Genomic DNA, 13,436 nt, shown 5'->3' with positions numbered 1-13,436 from the left:
CAGTTCAGCCACAAGTTTATCTCCACCTTCCCACTCACCTTCCCACTCCCAGTCCCTCATCTTCCCTTCCACATGGGCCCAACTGCCCTAGAGCTCGGCTCTTCTTCCTGATCCTGGGCAGGTGACAGGGCCAGGCATGGCATCACTCAGCCTTGGGGGCCCTGCTGCAGGCCTACCTTCCCCTAGCCCCCAGGATCCCTGCTGGCCTCTCAGGAGGGCCTGGCCCAGCCAGAACCCTGAGCACAGACCAGCTAACCAAGTGCCAAAACCCGACACAATTGCCTATTCCAAAAAATACTGCCATCTTTATTAGTATGCTGGGCAGCACATTTTTTTTTTAATTTTCTTTTTTTTTTTTTAACAAAAGGGGGTGTTGAGATCTCAGGGGCTTAGACTCTGTGGAAATCTCTTTTATTCTTACCAACATCTAATGAGTAAACCAAGGGAGCCTACAGTTTCCATGGCATAGCTCTGGCCTTATCCCATTGAAGAGAATCCAAATATTTGATGGTGTCTGGGGGACTTTCTGCCCTCTTGCAGGGGGAGAGGACTCCGTGGCATGTTGGGAGAGGGAACACAGGGCAGGAGTTAAGGAGTAGACTGGATCAGGGGTGCCAGGCACCATTTCCAGGGACAGCCTATGCACCCTTGTGAGCTCCAGATGCTGAGCGCTCGCCCCCTAGTGGTGGGTTGGGGAAGTAAGGCTGGCCCCAGATGCTCATGCAAGCCAGGTTTCCCCTAAGTCACAGAGAGCTTTTCCAGCTTCAACCTTTGCCATCCTCTTATTCTCCTGGGTTCCCTGAATGAGGAACCAATTCAGCCATTTCAGCTGGTGGGGTGACACTTAAACTCAGACAAATTCTGAAGGAAGCAGGGCAAGTGTCTTCCTCGAGCCGAGTTGGATGAAGGGACCCAGTGTGTGGTAGGAAGAGTCCTACCTGCTTTGCAGCCCCCTTTGTCCTGGGCAGCCCCACCTTATTTTAAGAGGAAAAAAAAAAAACAAAAAAACTCTAGCTTGTTCCCTGCAGGAGGCTGAGTATCCCAGCTGCTCTGCTGGGGCCTCCAGGAACCATCTCTGGGGCTTGGAGACAGAGGTATGTCCTCTCTGGCCCCCAGGCTGGAATGAGGTGGGAGCAGCTGGGAACAGAAAAGCGGGGTGGGCAGCTTAGTCTGCATGTCCATGCAACCAATCACGTGGTCCAGTTCAGTAGGGTGGGTGGCTCCTTGGACTTCACCCTGAGCGAGATGAGACTTGGAGACTTATAGTCGCCATCTGGGGGAGGCTCAAAGCCGTGGCCCCCCAGGGCCGGGGAGAAGCCATGGATGGAGTATATGCCAGGGTGGGCTCCAGGGGAAGCTGGCACCCCCATGAAGCTGGCCACATTTCCGTGAGAGTGGGAATACGGAGACATGCACGGCGAGGGCATGCCCTCTGGAGACACGAGGCAGGGGCCAGGGGGGCTCCCAGACCCTGGAGTGGGCCACAGGGAGTTCTGCAGCTGAAAAGAGAGAAAAGAAGGCCCATGAATCAATAGCCCAGGGGCTGCCTTCCTTACCTGGGGGTTCTGTCTCTGCCCTTAGGACTCCAGAAACTTATCCGGCAAGCTCTGCTTGACCGGGGTCTGGAATCTGCTCCCTCCTACCCCCGACCCTCGAAATGGAATCCAGGAGACCCCTGCCACTGCGCCAAGTGAGGTTTCCTGCCGTGCCCGCTGTTAGGCACGCATCATTCATGAGACAGGGAGGAGCCCCGCTTGGTGGAGGACGAGTGATTTACCCACAGTTCCACAGAGCCCTAATGCTGCTTCAGGTCTCCTGGGGGCCAGGCCCTGATGTGGGGCCGGGTGGGGTGTCACCTGCGGGTGGCTGTCAGTTCGGGGCAGCACAGAGATGTCGTAGGCAGATGTGAAAGGGTTCCGCCCCTCCTGGATCTTCCCGTATCGCTCACGCTTCCGCCACTTTGCTCTGCGGTTCTGGAACCAGACCTGGGGACGGAGGGGAGAGGCTGAGGGAGTGACACAGTGGCCCTGAGGTGGGTGGTGGTGTCCTTCTGGAAGGTATGGAGCTGGGTCCCGCCTGGAGGACCTCGAGCCACCTATAAATTCCTATTATTCTCAGGGCTGGGGAACCCAGAATGAGGTCTAGGAAAGATCTGAGTTTGGAGGGAGTTTCTTGGTCCCCTGGGTCTTCATTACCCCCAGACACCAGGCTGTCACTCTCTTGGTTCTCCTGCCCGTTTGGGCCGCTAAGGGTATCATAGGATCTGTGGCCTCAGGCTCTGGGCCCCACCTAGGCCTCCCTTACCTCATCTCCAGTCCCAGGCCACCCTCCTGCCATTGTCTGTCCCGGGCCCAGCTCCGTAAGAAGGCCCCTGGGCCCTGAGCCCGCTCTTCCCCACAGCCTCATCCCCAACCAGGTAGTATCACTGGATTCTCCCCACTTGCTTCTCATGCCCGCTTGCCTTTGAACCCATCCACCACCTTGAGAGTCCCTGTCTTGGCTTGGGCCTCCCCTGCCAAGGCTGCCCAACTCACCCTGACACACACGCGTACATCTCCGCTGGCCTGGGTGTCACGCGGGCATCTCTCTCATACTCACCCAACCCGATTACCATTGTCTGCTTTGTAATCTGTGCCTCCCCTCATCTGTGAGCGCCTGGCAGGTGAGGGGCGCCCGCCTGTGTGCTGGGCGCTTATGTGTGCATCTTCGATGGATCTGTGGGCCCTGTGGCTCTATGTTTATGGTCCCCATGCATGTGTTTTGTGTTTCTATCATTTAATAAACATTTCTGTGTCAGGCTCTGGGCTGGATGTTGGCAATATCAAAACCGAACCAAACCATCCCCTTGCTTTCTAGGGATCTAGGTGGGAGCCACAACAAATTCTGTGTGTGTGTATGTGTGTGTGTGCATGCGTGTGAGTGTGTAAGGAACCCAACCTCGGCCCCTCATACACACCCCCATGGTGGCTGTTCCTACCTGCACAGGCAGGTGAAGCCATGACAGTTAAGGAGCTTGGCAGACCCCCAGCCCACCAAGCCTCAGAGGCAGAGAGCCCAGAGCAGGCGTGGGGCAAGGTCAGGGATGGACCATCCTGCCTGCCCAGCTGCTGGGCCTTCCCTTCTCTATCCTCCCTGCCCCACGGGCAATTGAAAGAGTCTAGAGTGAGTGAAGGGAGCTGCTTCACTGGGCGTTCTTCCCCACCATCCCTGATTGTCTCTACAGACCCCACCGTAGCTTTCCACCTGCACTTGGGCCTGGCCCTCTGCTCTGTTCTGTGTGGTGGCTTACTGCTCTCTGTGGGGCAGGGCCTACAGGTGGCTGTCACTTTCCTGTCAGAGAAAAGAGCCCTCCTGGGGCCTCAAGCATCAGTCTGAGGGCCTACAGCCTCCCCAGGACCGCCTCGGGGTTGAGAAGGCCTGGGAGAGGAGTAGGGGGATGTACTCCAGCTCTCCAAGGAGTGCCACGGCCATGACCTTTGGGACCCTACCCCAGAGGCTTGCTGAGGGTCTGGAGACTTGATGTTCTGGACTTCTGTGGCTCAAGGGCTCTGGGACTGTTGTGAATGCTCAGCCTCTTACCCTGCTGGCCCCGGCCCTGGGCACTCTACGAGCACAGTCCTAGAAATGTGTTTTGGGTCCCACCGGGGTTGGGGGAGGAATGAAAGCAGGAAGACCCAGAAGAGAAGGGGGAAAGAGCCCAAGCACCTCTGGTCCTATGCTGAATCCCACTGCGGGGCCTTCTCTGCTAGAAGGCAGCTGGCCTCTTTGCAAGGTCCCATACAGGGTGTGCTATGTATGAGCTCTGTCCCTATGAGGTCTCTTGTGCAGGGGGAAAGAGAATTTCCTCTGTCTAGAGGTCACTTCCTCACTTCTCCCAAGAAGCCCAAATCCCACCCCTCTCCCAGTGACTCCTGCCTGGCCTCAGAGAGCCTGCTGGATACCACACAAGTTCCAAGTCAAAGCAAGGAAACAACCACCATCTTCCTTTTGGGCCAAGCTTTTCCGGAAGCCTCCTTCCCCATCCCCACCCTCTGCTTGCCATCTGCCTGTTCTTTCTCACCTCCGATGTGTCTTGGAAATGGACTTTCCGCCTCCCTTTCCCTTGTTCCCAACATCCCACCATCCCCTCATCCCCCAACAGGAAGCTGGCTACAGCCCTACCCAGGAAGCCCTGGGGCCTGATCTCTGCTGGGGAGAGTTGGTTGGGTGGGGAAGGGGTCTGGGAGCTGGGGGGCCTGAAAATGGCTGGGTCGGGATAGCTTTGAGCATCACTGAACCTCAGACCCCCCCCATTGGGGACCCTCCTGCTCTGGGCAGCTGCCTCGGGAGCTGCCGGATGTGTTCAGCCTTTCACTGCTTTTGAAAGGCTGCCGCATCTTGATGCTCAAAGACCAACCAAAGGGAGACCGAGAGATCCAATGACATGCACTAAGTCACCTGGTCAGCTAGAAAGTGGCAGAGCTAGGGCTCCCAGACAGGTAGGTCTTTGAACTGCCAGAGGCAACTACCCCATGAGGCACTTGGGCCGCAGCGGAGCTGGGCATGGAGGGGGAGCCGAGGGGTGGCAGGCCAGGGGCAGGCACCGGGGGAAGGCGGCTCTGCATGGCACCAGCGCCCACCTCTCCCGGCCCTTCCATGGCCTGGCCCACGGCCCAGGTGGTCGAGGCAGCCTGAGAGGCCCACGGCTGGGGTGCCCTCACCTGTACCCGGGCCTCAGTTAGATCCGTTCGCAGAGCCAGCTGCTCCCGGGCGTACACATCTGGGTAGTGGGTTTTCTGGAAGACTTTCTCCAGCTCTTCCAGCTGGAACGTGCTGAAGGTCGTGCGGTTCCGGCGCTTCTTGCTCTTACTCTTGGCCAGCTCCATGGAGTCCGGGAGTCCCGGGGACAGAGGGACACGCAGGCTGGCCAGACAAGGGCCCGGGGAGCCTTGCAAGCTAGAGGGCCCGTCTCTGGGGCCCCCTCGGCAGTCCAAGGGCAGCTGGGGGAAGCTGGCAGCTTTGGAGGCCTTTTCCTCAGCTGCAATGGAAAACACAAAAAGGAGGATGGAAACCGAACCAGGAGGTTTTGTGGGTGGACTGGGGGAGGGGGCAGAACGTTTGACGCTTCAGTCCCCGCCTCCCCCTTCCTTTCTCTTCCCTCGTCCCAGCAGCCACCCTGCATGGGAGCCTGGCATTTGGAGGCCTGTGTGCTGAGCCTCCAGCTCAGGGGGCCCTGGGGAACCATGTGCTCTGTGGTCGGGCGGATCTGCTGGGGCCAGAAGAGGGTTCATTTCGGGGAAGCGCTTTGTGGTGGCGTGGCCCACAGGGTGTGGGGGTGCCAGGACTGGCCCCCTGGGCAGGGCCTAGCACAGAGACGGGAAGAGGGGGTGAGCCCCCGGGGTGGCTGGCATCTCCCTCCCCCGCCAGGAAGTGCCTCCTTGGCCCTGACTGCGGGGGCTGTGGTTCCCAGGTCCTCATGCCCCTGCCTCCGGTCCCAGGTCCAGGCAGGGGACAGACAGGGACACTCAGATCCCCTTTGGCTGGCCTGGCTGTGCCTCATTCTCTAGACCCCAAATCTCAGGGCAATGACAAATCCCCCAGCCCCAGGACATGAAGGACAAGATGGGGCAAAGAAGCATCCAAAACACATTGTCTCATTCCTCTGGAAATTGTGATGTTTGACCCAACATTTGAGCTCCAGCATTAGAGAGCGGGAGGGTGAAGGCTTGGGGGACCAGTGTCGAAAGAGGACTCAGCTCCCAACCCCATCACTCTGGCCAATGACTGCGCCTCCCTCCTCGGGCAGTTTCTGATGGCTCCCCCATTGCCCAGGATGAGCAAGCAGGGAGGGGTGACCTGACTGCTGCTGGGCACAGTTACCAGAAGCCCCGCTCTGACACGCTAACCCGCACATGAGAGGCTTGGTGGAGCCCTGCCACAACCCAGTCATGGTGAAAAATAGGTCACCCCGATTGCTCTGCCCACTCCTCTGGCAAGTGGCATTGCCATGAAATCTCGAGAGCCTGCTGGGACAGCAGGAGCACAGCCACAAAGGCGCCCCACTGACTCACACCAGTCCTGGCCTGGCCCTGGCTCATCCCAGGCAGGGGTCTGAGCCCCCGGAGGCCCAGAAGGCTGGCACCAAGAGGCGGTTTCCTCCTCGGGACTTGGTGTCAGGATCACAGCTGTCATCAGGGAAAGATGGGACCAGAGAGATGGGATTCTTGGGTTCTGGCTCTGATGATTCCCCATCTGCATTATGGAGGACAAGTTGGGCAGGGTCCCCCCTCAGCTGGAAGGTGGTCAAGGACCTCCCAGGACACCCGGGCTGTGCAGGAAGCTCCAGGTTGTGCAAGGATCCTGGAGGCCTGGCAGGGTCAGGGGCCTGCCCTCGGGTACCAGGCTCATAGCTCGGGCAGAGCATCGAGGAGAAAGTGCTCCAGCCACTAACTTCCGTTCTTGGCCAACATATTTTGGTTCTAGAGATAGTTCCATGGGCAGCCGCTTAGGAAGAAGGACTCATGGAAGCTGAGCCAAATAACTGAAAATGGTCAGGGGGAGTGGGAGACTGGAAAGGGACACCCTGCCTCTAGCAGGTTTGAGAGGGAGTTCTTGGAGTCCTGGGTTCAGAGGGAGGTCCTGCTGGACTCCAGGCAAAAAAAGGGTGAGGGTGGCGAGGGGATGGGGGCTAGGGGATGGGGGCGAGGGGAGCAATGACATCACTGTAGGGGTTTCTCCAAAGTTCTAAGGCTTTGCTCACCTGCTCTTGGGCCTTCCGAGTCTGTTGGAACAGGATCTGCCCAGAGGAAGTGACCAGCTCTGGGCTCTGAGCTGCCAGAGTGAGAGATAAAAGTGTGGCAGGACTTTTCAGAACAGCCACCCAGAAAAGGGGCCAAGCCTGCTGGCCTCCGCTGGCCTCCTATGCTGGCCCATTCTAGAGCCCTCCCGGGAGACTAGGATACTTCTCCCCTCTTCATCGCCATGGACCTGAAACCTCCATCTACCTGGAGGACTCCAGGGAGAAGCAGGCACCCCTGCTCTTTGGGGGGACGGGGCACACCTCCTAGAATCTCTCCTGAAGAGCAAGGCTCAGGGGAGAAAAGGGGAGGTGGGATCCAGAAGAGCAGCAGTCAAGAAAGAAAGGAAAGGCAGCCCCAAGTTTTGAGTCTGCAGTTGCAAGGAGTATGGTGCCTGGTGAGGCCCCAAGCACTTTCAAGGTGTACTGGCAGTGTATGGGGGTCACTTGCACCTGGTGGGGACCCTGGGTGGTTAAAGGGGGAGTGTTCATGGCAGAGATTGGAATCCTGGGGCCCAGCACCAGGGGGTCCACAACCTGCACAACTGAAACACCACAGCAGAAGTCTGTGGGGCCTGAAAGACAGGAGCCAGGCAAAAGCCTCTGACGTTGCCACCGTGCTCCCTCCAGCTCCTTCGCAGGGCTGCTCTTCCACACCCTGCCAGCCGCCAGAGCCCCGGCTCCCCACGCCAGCCGAGAGCCCCACTGCCCTCTCAGCCAGCGTCCACTGAGGCCTCCAGACCCAGCACCCGGCTTTCGACCACGGTGGGAGTCTTGCTCTGCGCTGTTTCCCACGCGATCCGCAGAGCTCGCAGAGGCCTGGGCTCTCGCAGCTCCGGCTGGTAACCTGAAGCCGTTGTGGGCATAAACCCCGGGCGCGGGACCCCAGTGGGCCCTTGTGCTCTCGATAGAGTTTCCACCTTTGGCCTAGACGCCTCAGCTTGGGGCCCTCCCCAGCTTGGAATCCTTCACGAGGTCTGCGATCCGTGCGGTGAGCGAGGCCTTCAGTGCTCCGTTCAGGGCCTCCGAGGTGGCGGGCGCGTTCCCAGGTCAGAGAGCCAAGCCAGGGAACGGACCCGGCGGCCCCCGGCGGAGCGGGAAGGAACGGCCGGGCACTTCTCCGGTCCTATGAGCAGCCGCGCGCACGGGGCCCAAAGGGTGGCCAGCACCGCCGGGACGCGGCCAGGGTCTAGGGCAGGGCTGTGCGCTCTCCGCCAAGGGCACCGCAAAGAGCGGGAGAGGAGCTCCAGGCTCTCCAGCGCGCGACTGCCGGGGCCTCCGCAAGATCGCGCCGCAGATGGGGCGCAGCTGCGCGCTCACTGGTCTGAACTGGAAACGCTCGGAGCCCGTCAATTGAGAAGCCGGGAAATAAGGCGGTCTCCCCCTTTGCAGCCACTTCCCACTTGGTAGACTGCGTGGCCCTAGTCCCCCGGGGCCGGTCCTCCCCAGCAGCCCCGCTCCGCCGCAGGGACGCAAGGGGACCGCGCCTGCCGTGTTCCGGCCCCGGGCACCCGGGAGGCGAGCGGCGGCCGGGGTCCCAGGCTGCGCTCCTGTTTTTTCGTTTGGGCGGTCCTCTGCTCCACTTGAATCGTTCATTTTCCTCTTCCACTTGATCTCATTTTGCAGCTTTCTGCTCTTTTAAGATCTCCCTGTTTTTCCTTTCATTTTTTTCTGCTTCTACTCTTCTTTGTCCCCTCCCTCCTTCTCCATTTACCCGCTTCGTTCGATCGTTCTTCGATCCTCCGCTTGCTTTTTTCTTTCTGTTCTTCCTTTCGTTCTCCGTTTATTTCTTAACATTCTGCACTGCTTGCCGACTTTGTCTACCTCTCCTTCTCCTTTGTTTTGTTCAATTCCCTTTTCCTTATTTTTGGTGGAGGTTCACACTGTTCGGTTTTAGTTCTACGCATTTCGTTGCTGACACCCTCGCCGTCGCCGGGTCCCTCCGCGCCCTGCCGCTCCTTGTGCCCCAGCGCTCTCCACAGGGTGCCAGTCCCGGCCTTCCCGAGGTGCCTGCGGGATCCGGCGCGCCCAGCTGGACGCGGGCCTGTGGGGTGAGTCCTGCCCGAGGCGGCGCGCCTAGCCAGCCCGGGTACCTGTCCCCAGCGTGCTCATGGCGCTGCGCGGCCGCCGCCGTCTGGCTGGGATCAGAGGAGCCAGGCCAACTGCTTCTCATTAAGTCCCAACTATGGTTTTTATCAGGAGAGCCTCTTTCAAAGGGCACAGACACGAAGCTCTGCGGACTCGCTCATTTCCTCCGCTGACCCCCACACACCACCCCGCCCTTCCCCACACATTCCCACCGCCCCGGCTGGGCGAAAGCCCGAGCTGCCTGGCCACTCGGTGGAGGCCGGCCAGGCGCCAACGGGTTGAGGCCGACCTCAGAACATTCAGCTCTGGGCCTAAGGTGCGGGCCCTGGCAGCACAGATGGGGCCGGCGCCCAGACTCCTTACAGGTCAAGCAAGTGCAGCGGTGGCGGCTGGGCTGCCGGCCCGTGTGGCAGGCCCCGGCGTTCAGGCGCGTTCTCCGGAGTTGGCGCGGTCCAGCTGGCCTTGGCGCATGGGACACCGGCCCAGGAGCCCGAGGCGCCCAGGGGATAGGCCCGCCCGGGCTGCTCTCGACGGCCCCAGCCGTGACGATCCAGGGCCAGCAAGCCAAGACTGCGGGAAGGGCGGCCATCCCCGTGCTTAACGACGGGGAGGCCAGGTTAGTCTGAGAAATAAGAACACAGTTATTCCGTATTGAGAACCGCCCCGGCGCTGCCAACCGGCCGCGGCCGCGCCGCCGAATGCCTAACGCGCAGGCAGCGCCTTCCCCACTGAGGCTGGGCCTGGGGAGGAGAAGTCCGCGGCGGCCAGGCCGCAGCCCTCGGCTGAGTCCTGCTTGGCCACTCCAGGTCGGGGCCCAAGCTCAGAACCCTGAACGGGCGCCGCACACAAAAGGCGCGCTTCTCTCCCCGCATCCCCCCGAAGAGGGCTCAGGGTGGCGCCCAGGCCCTGGGCCCCGTCCGGGCTTCTGAGTCGGTGGCAGTTCCAGGCCAACTCCGGCCAAGCGTGATTTCTCCTTCCCGCCTCCGGTCGCCTTCGGGTCTCACTGGGCCCGGGGCCGTCGCCGCTCCACCCTCGCGCGACCTCCCGCCTCCCATTCCAGCCACCGGAGACACGGGGGGCTCTGCCTCACGCGGGGCGCTGGCTTTGCCCGGCCGGGACCGGCACCGGTGGGGCTTCCGAAGGGGCAGTGGCGGGGGGCAAGAGGGTCAAAGAGTCGAGAGCTGGGCGAGCGGGCGAGGGGAGTGGGAAGGCCCAGGCCGGCCGGGGAAGGGAAGGAGAGCGGGTCGGGGCTGCTCGCTGCGCCCGCGCCGCGCGTTACCTTCCGCGGGGCCCTCGTAGAAGTGGCTGCCGTTGAGCGCCGGGCCGGGCCCGAGGTCCTGCAGGTACTTGGCGGGCGGCTTTGCCGGCTCGGGGAGGTAGGGCTCCAGGGGCCCGCAGGCCGGAAAACGGGTCAGGCGGGGGCCGCGGAGCGGCGCGGGGTGCAGGTGAGGCGCGCCGGCGGGGGTCCTCTGCGGGCCGGGTGGCTCGTCCCCCGCGGCCGCGTAGGGGCCGGGCCCGGGCCCCACGCCGAAAGGCGCGCAGCGCTCGGGGTCCATGCCGGCTCCCCGCGCACAGGCCGCGGGGGCTCCGGGGCTAGCGCTGCCCGTGCGGCCTGTGAGCGCCCGCCAAGGGGGAGGGACCTGGGAGCGGGGGCGCGGAGCCCCCGGGAGCGGCGCGCGCCGCGGGGGGCGGGGGACAGGGGAGGGGGCCGCGCCTCTGACTTAATGCTGGAACCATCCACGTCACGTGCGGCCCCGCGCGGGTTAACCCCTAGGAGCCCGGGAGCCCCCTGGATTCACCCCAGACCGCGTTCATCAGAGGCAGTTCGAGCAGAGGGAGGAAGCCACCTTCTCTCGACGGCAGGGTCCATTTTGTCTGCCCATCTTGGTGAGTCCCTTGCTCAGAGCAGCACCCTAGGTCCTGACATCCAGCCTGGAGCTTCTCGCCCCTAGAGGCGTGATGCACGCCCAGCAAACACTCTTAGGCCTGGTCTCCCGACAGAAGCCTCGGATAAGGGTGGTCTGGGGGAGGGGCTGGGCTGGGACTTTACCTAACTCTTTGCTGGGAGCTGGAAAAACCTTGCCTCCGGCAGGAACACCTCCCTTGGGGATCCCTTGTTCCTCCCTGGGACTAGAATCCTTGGGGAGAGGTGTGTGGAAAAAGCTCTAATCCGGGAATGGGGTCTGGAAAGTTTGGGCCAGGGCGCTGTCATTAATTAGCTGTGGGACCTTGAACTGTGGCTAGTGTCTTCATCTGATTCTGGAGCATTTCTGTGTATTCCTGGTGGGTTTGAGAAGCAGAGGCTGAACCAGAAGGGGCAGGGAGACTTGCAGGGGCAGCTCAAGACTGGACAGGGTCTAGCAGAGGCTGTCTTTGGAGCAGGTGAGAGGGTACATAGAAGGTTTGGGGTTTGAAAAGCAGGCATGAAATGAATACCTTTCCAGTGATCTGAAAGTGCATGGTGGTCCACTGGAGAGAGGCTGCCTGCAGCTCAGACCCCAAGGCTCTACTGCCCCAGGCCTGCCCTTTTGCAGGGAGGTGAGGGTAGGGTTGCATCTCCTAGGAGCTGAGTCTCTCCCCCCCACCCCAACCAAAGGATGCATAGGACTAGGGAAGTAGCTTGGAATTTCTGAGAAGAGAAACAACCCCCACCCTAAGATCTGAGAAGACATTCCTGACCTGGGACCCTGCTCCCTTCTGTGGATTGAGGAGTCCCCAAGTCTGGGTTACACTGCTTTTATTTTCAGTGACTCCAGAGACTAGTGAGTGGGACAGGGAGTTAAACATCGTTTGTATTTCATTTGAATTCTCAATTTTTAAAGGAATCCAAGAGGCCTGGTGTGAACACCTCCCTCTTCCGCTGGGGGCTTAGAGGGGGTTTCTTGGCTGTCCTCAGCCAGAGTTGGGCTGTAAATCAAGGCCAAACAGGAACCAGAAGCCTTGCATCTCACAAGTAGTCATTAAGCCATTATTAAACATACCGTAACTTCTCTGAAGCCTTATTGGTTTAAATACCACATTGGAGGCATTATGGCCATTAGGGCCCCTGATCACAGGCTGCAGACTGGGCTAGTGAGGTGGGAGCACCTGGGGCTGGTATTTCCAGCCAAGAGGGAGGTTCAGCTCAGAATTAAGCTTGCCTCTCTGGCCTCACCAGGGGCATCAATTCTCCAGGATCCAGTGGCTCGAAGCTTTGGGCAATCAATTTGCCTCGATCCCTTTCACTTATTAGGAAGGTTTTCCGATAGTTCTTGGGCTTGGGGCTGTGGATATTTTGACTCTTCGGGACGATGTTCGCGTCCACGCAGGACGCCACTTCTGTTCCACAAAGGAATGGAGCAGCTTAGTGAGAGAGATGCACAGAGGATGCAGGGAAAACATCACCAACAGTTTAAACAGGGCAGCCGGGCTTAAAGGCCAAGTGTTTTTCCTCAGGTGATAAACCTTTCTCAGCCTCAGTTTCCTTGTCGTAAAAACAGGCTGTGCACGCGGACAAAGGATGTTGGAGACTCGCAGATGTTTTGATGGGTGTGATGCACTGTGTTAGTTCATGAGATTATTATTGCCATTATGATATCCAAGAGACAGCAATTGGTGGAAGGTTCCTGACCCCGGGGGCTGAGTGGGCTAGAGGCTGGGGCTGATTGGACAGACCTAGAGACCCACAGCCCTGCCCAAACCCAGAAGCTCCTCCTGCCATTCCCCACTCTCTGACCAGAACCATTTTCCATGCTGCAGTTGAACTGAGGCCGAAGAAAACCCCAGCTTTCATTCAGATCGGCTGGGTAGATAGAATTGCCCTCTGGATGGCTTTTTCTCCCAGGATCATAAGAGGCAGGGTACGCCTCCTTGTTCCCGTTTCAAACCACTAGTGCAAACTCTTTACCTCTATGAGATCTGGGGATAGTTTGATGGGGCAGAGGCACATAGAAAACACAAAAAGTGGCACTCGTGGAATTGTCCATTACGAGGGCTGAGAGATCCTGGAGTACCACAGGGGCCCTCATCTTACAGATAAAAACAATAGCTGATATGTCTTCCTGCATGTCAGCCACTCTCTCATGTATCCTACAGACACGGGTTTATTTAATCCTCCCCACTCCAAGAAGCAGGCACAATTATTATCTCCATTTTACAGAGAAGAGACTGAGGCCACAGAAGGGAGCCATTTGTCTAGGGTGGCCAAGGCCACTTCGTGGCAGAACCAGAATTGATACCCATATCTGTCTGTGGTCCCGCACCTGACATGGAGCACCTCTTGGTCCTTCTTCGGCTAACATGACAAAGCTGAAATCATCCAGTGCACACCCTCGTGTTCCTGGAGGAAGGTTGGGACTTTTCCCTGAAAAGGAAGTCGAGGCCAGAGTGGACTAGGGACAGAGGTGGTCCAGGGTGGAACCACAGCGCCGCCTTCCTGCCCACAGAGTGGCACTTTACTGAGACACGCCACCCCTCATTTGGGGGTAGCAATGGTGGCTGGGACAGTAGGTACAGGGTGGTTTCTGCTAAGCTGAGACCAAACGAAACAGAGCAGCGAGCACCTGAGAGGTTTTACGACCCACTGGTGCGGCCA

General features: G+C 59.6%; 1 protein-coding gene across 1 annotated transcript; it reads right to left on the bottom strand.

Annotated features, from left to right (window-relative positions):
• Positions 1–360: 360 nt before the first annotated feature.
• On the bottom strand, positions 361–10,419 carry ALX3 (ALX homeobox 3). The gene is made up of 4 exons (XM_047723746.1): positions 10,143–10,419; positions 4,701–5,017; positions 1,857–1,985; positions 361–1,499 (listed from the first exon to the last, which is right to left on the bottom strand). Exons 1-4 carry the CDS (start codon positions 10,417–10,419, stop codon positions 1,191–1,193), a joined length of 1,032 nt encoding a protein of 343 aa, XP_047579702.1. The 3' UTR covers positions 361–1,190.
• Between the last annotated feature and the right edge of the window lie 3,017 nt (positions 10,420–13,436).

Source organism: Lutra lutra, chromosome 4 (genome assembly GCF_902655055.1).
Source record: "Lutra lutra chromosome 4, mLutLut1.2, whole genome shotgun sequence".
In the NCBI taxonomy this organism is placed as follows: domain Eukaryota; kingdom Metazoa; phylum Chordata; class Mammalia; order Carnivora; family Mustelidae; genus Lutra; species Lutra lutra.
This window is presented reverse-complemented; position numbering and strand designations above follow the sequence as displayed.

Bases quoted from the DNA above. Each gene is read 5' to 3' on its own strand.
- ALX3 (XM_047723746.1), bottom strand. From the start codon at position 10,419: ATGGACCCCGAGCGCTGCGCGCCTTTCGGCGTGGGGCCCGGGCCCGGC. The intron at 1,986-4,700 runs GTGAGGGCACCC...CTCCGTCCCCAG, and splicing joins TAACTGAGGCCCGGGTACAG to GTCTGGTTCCAGAACCGCAG. The intron at 1,500-1,856 runs GTGACACCCCAC...CTCTCTTTTCAG, and splicing joins GAACTGACAGCCACCCGCAG to CTGCAGAACTCCCTGTGGCC.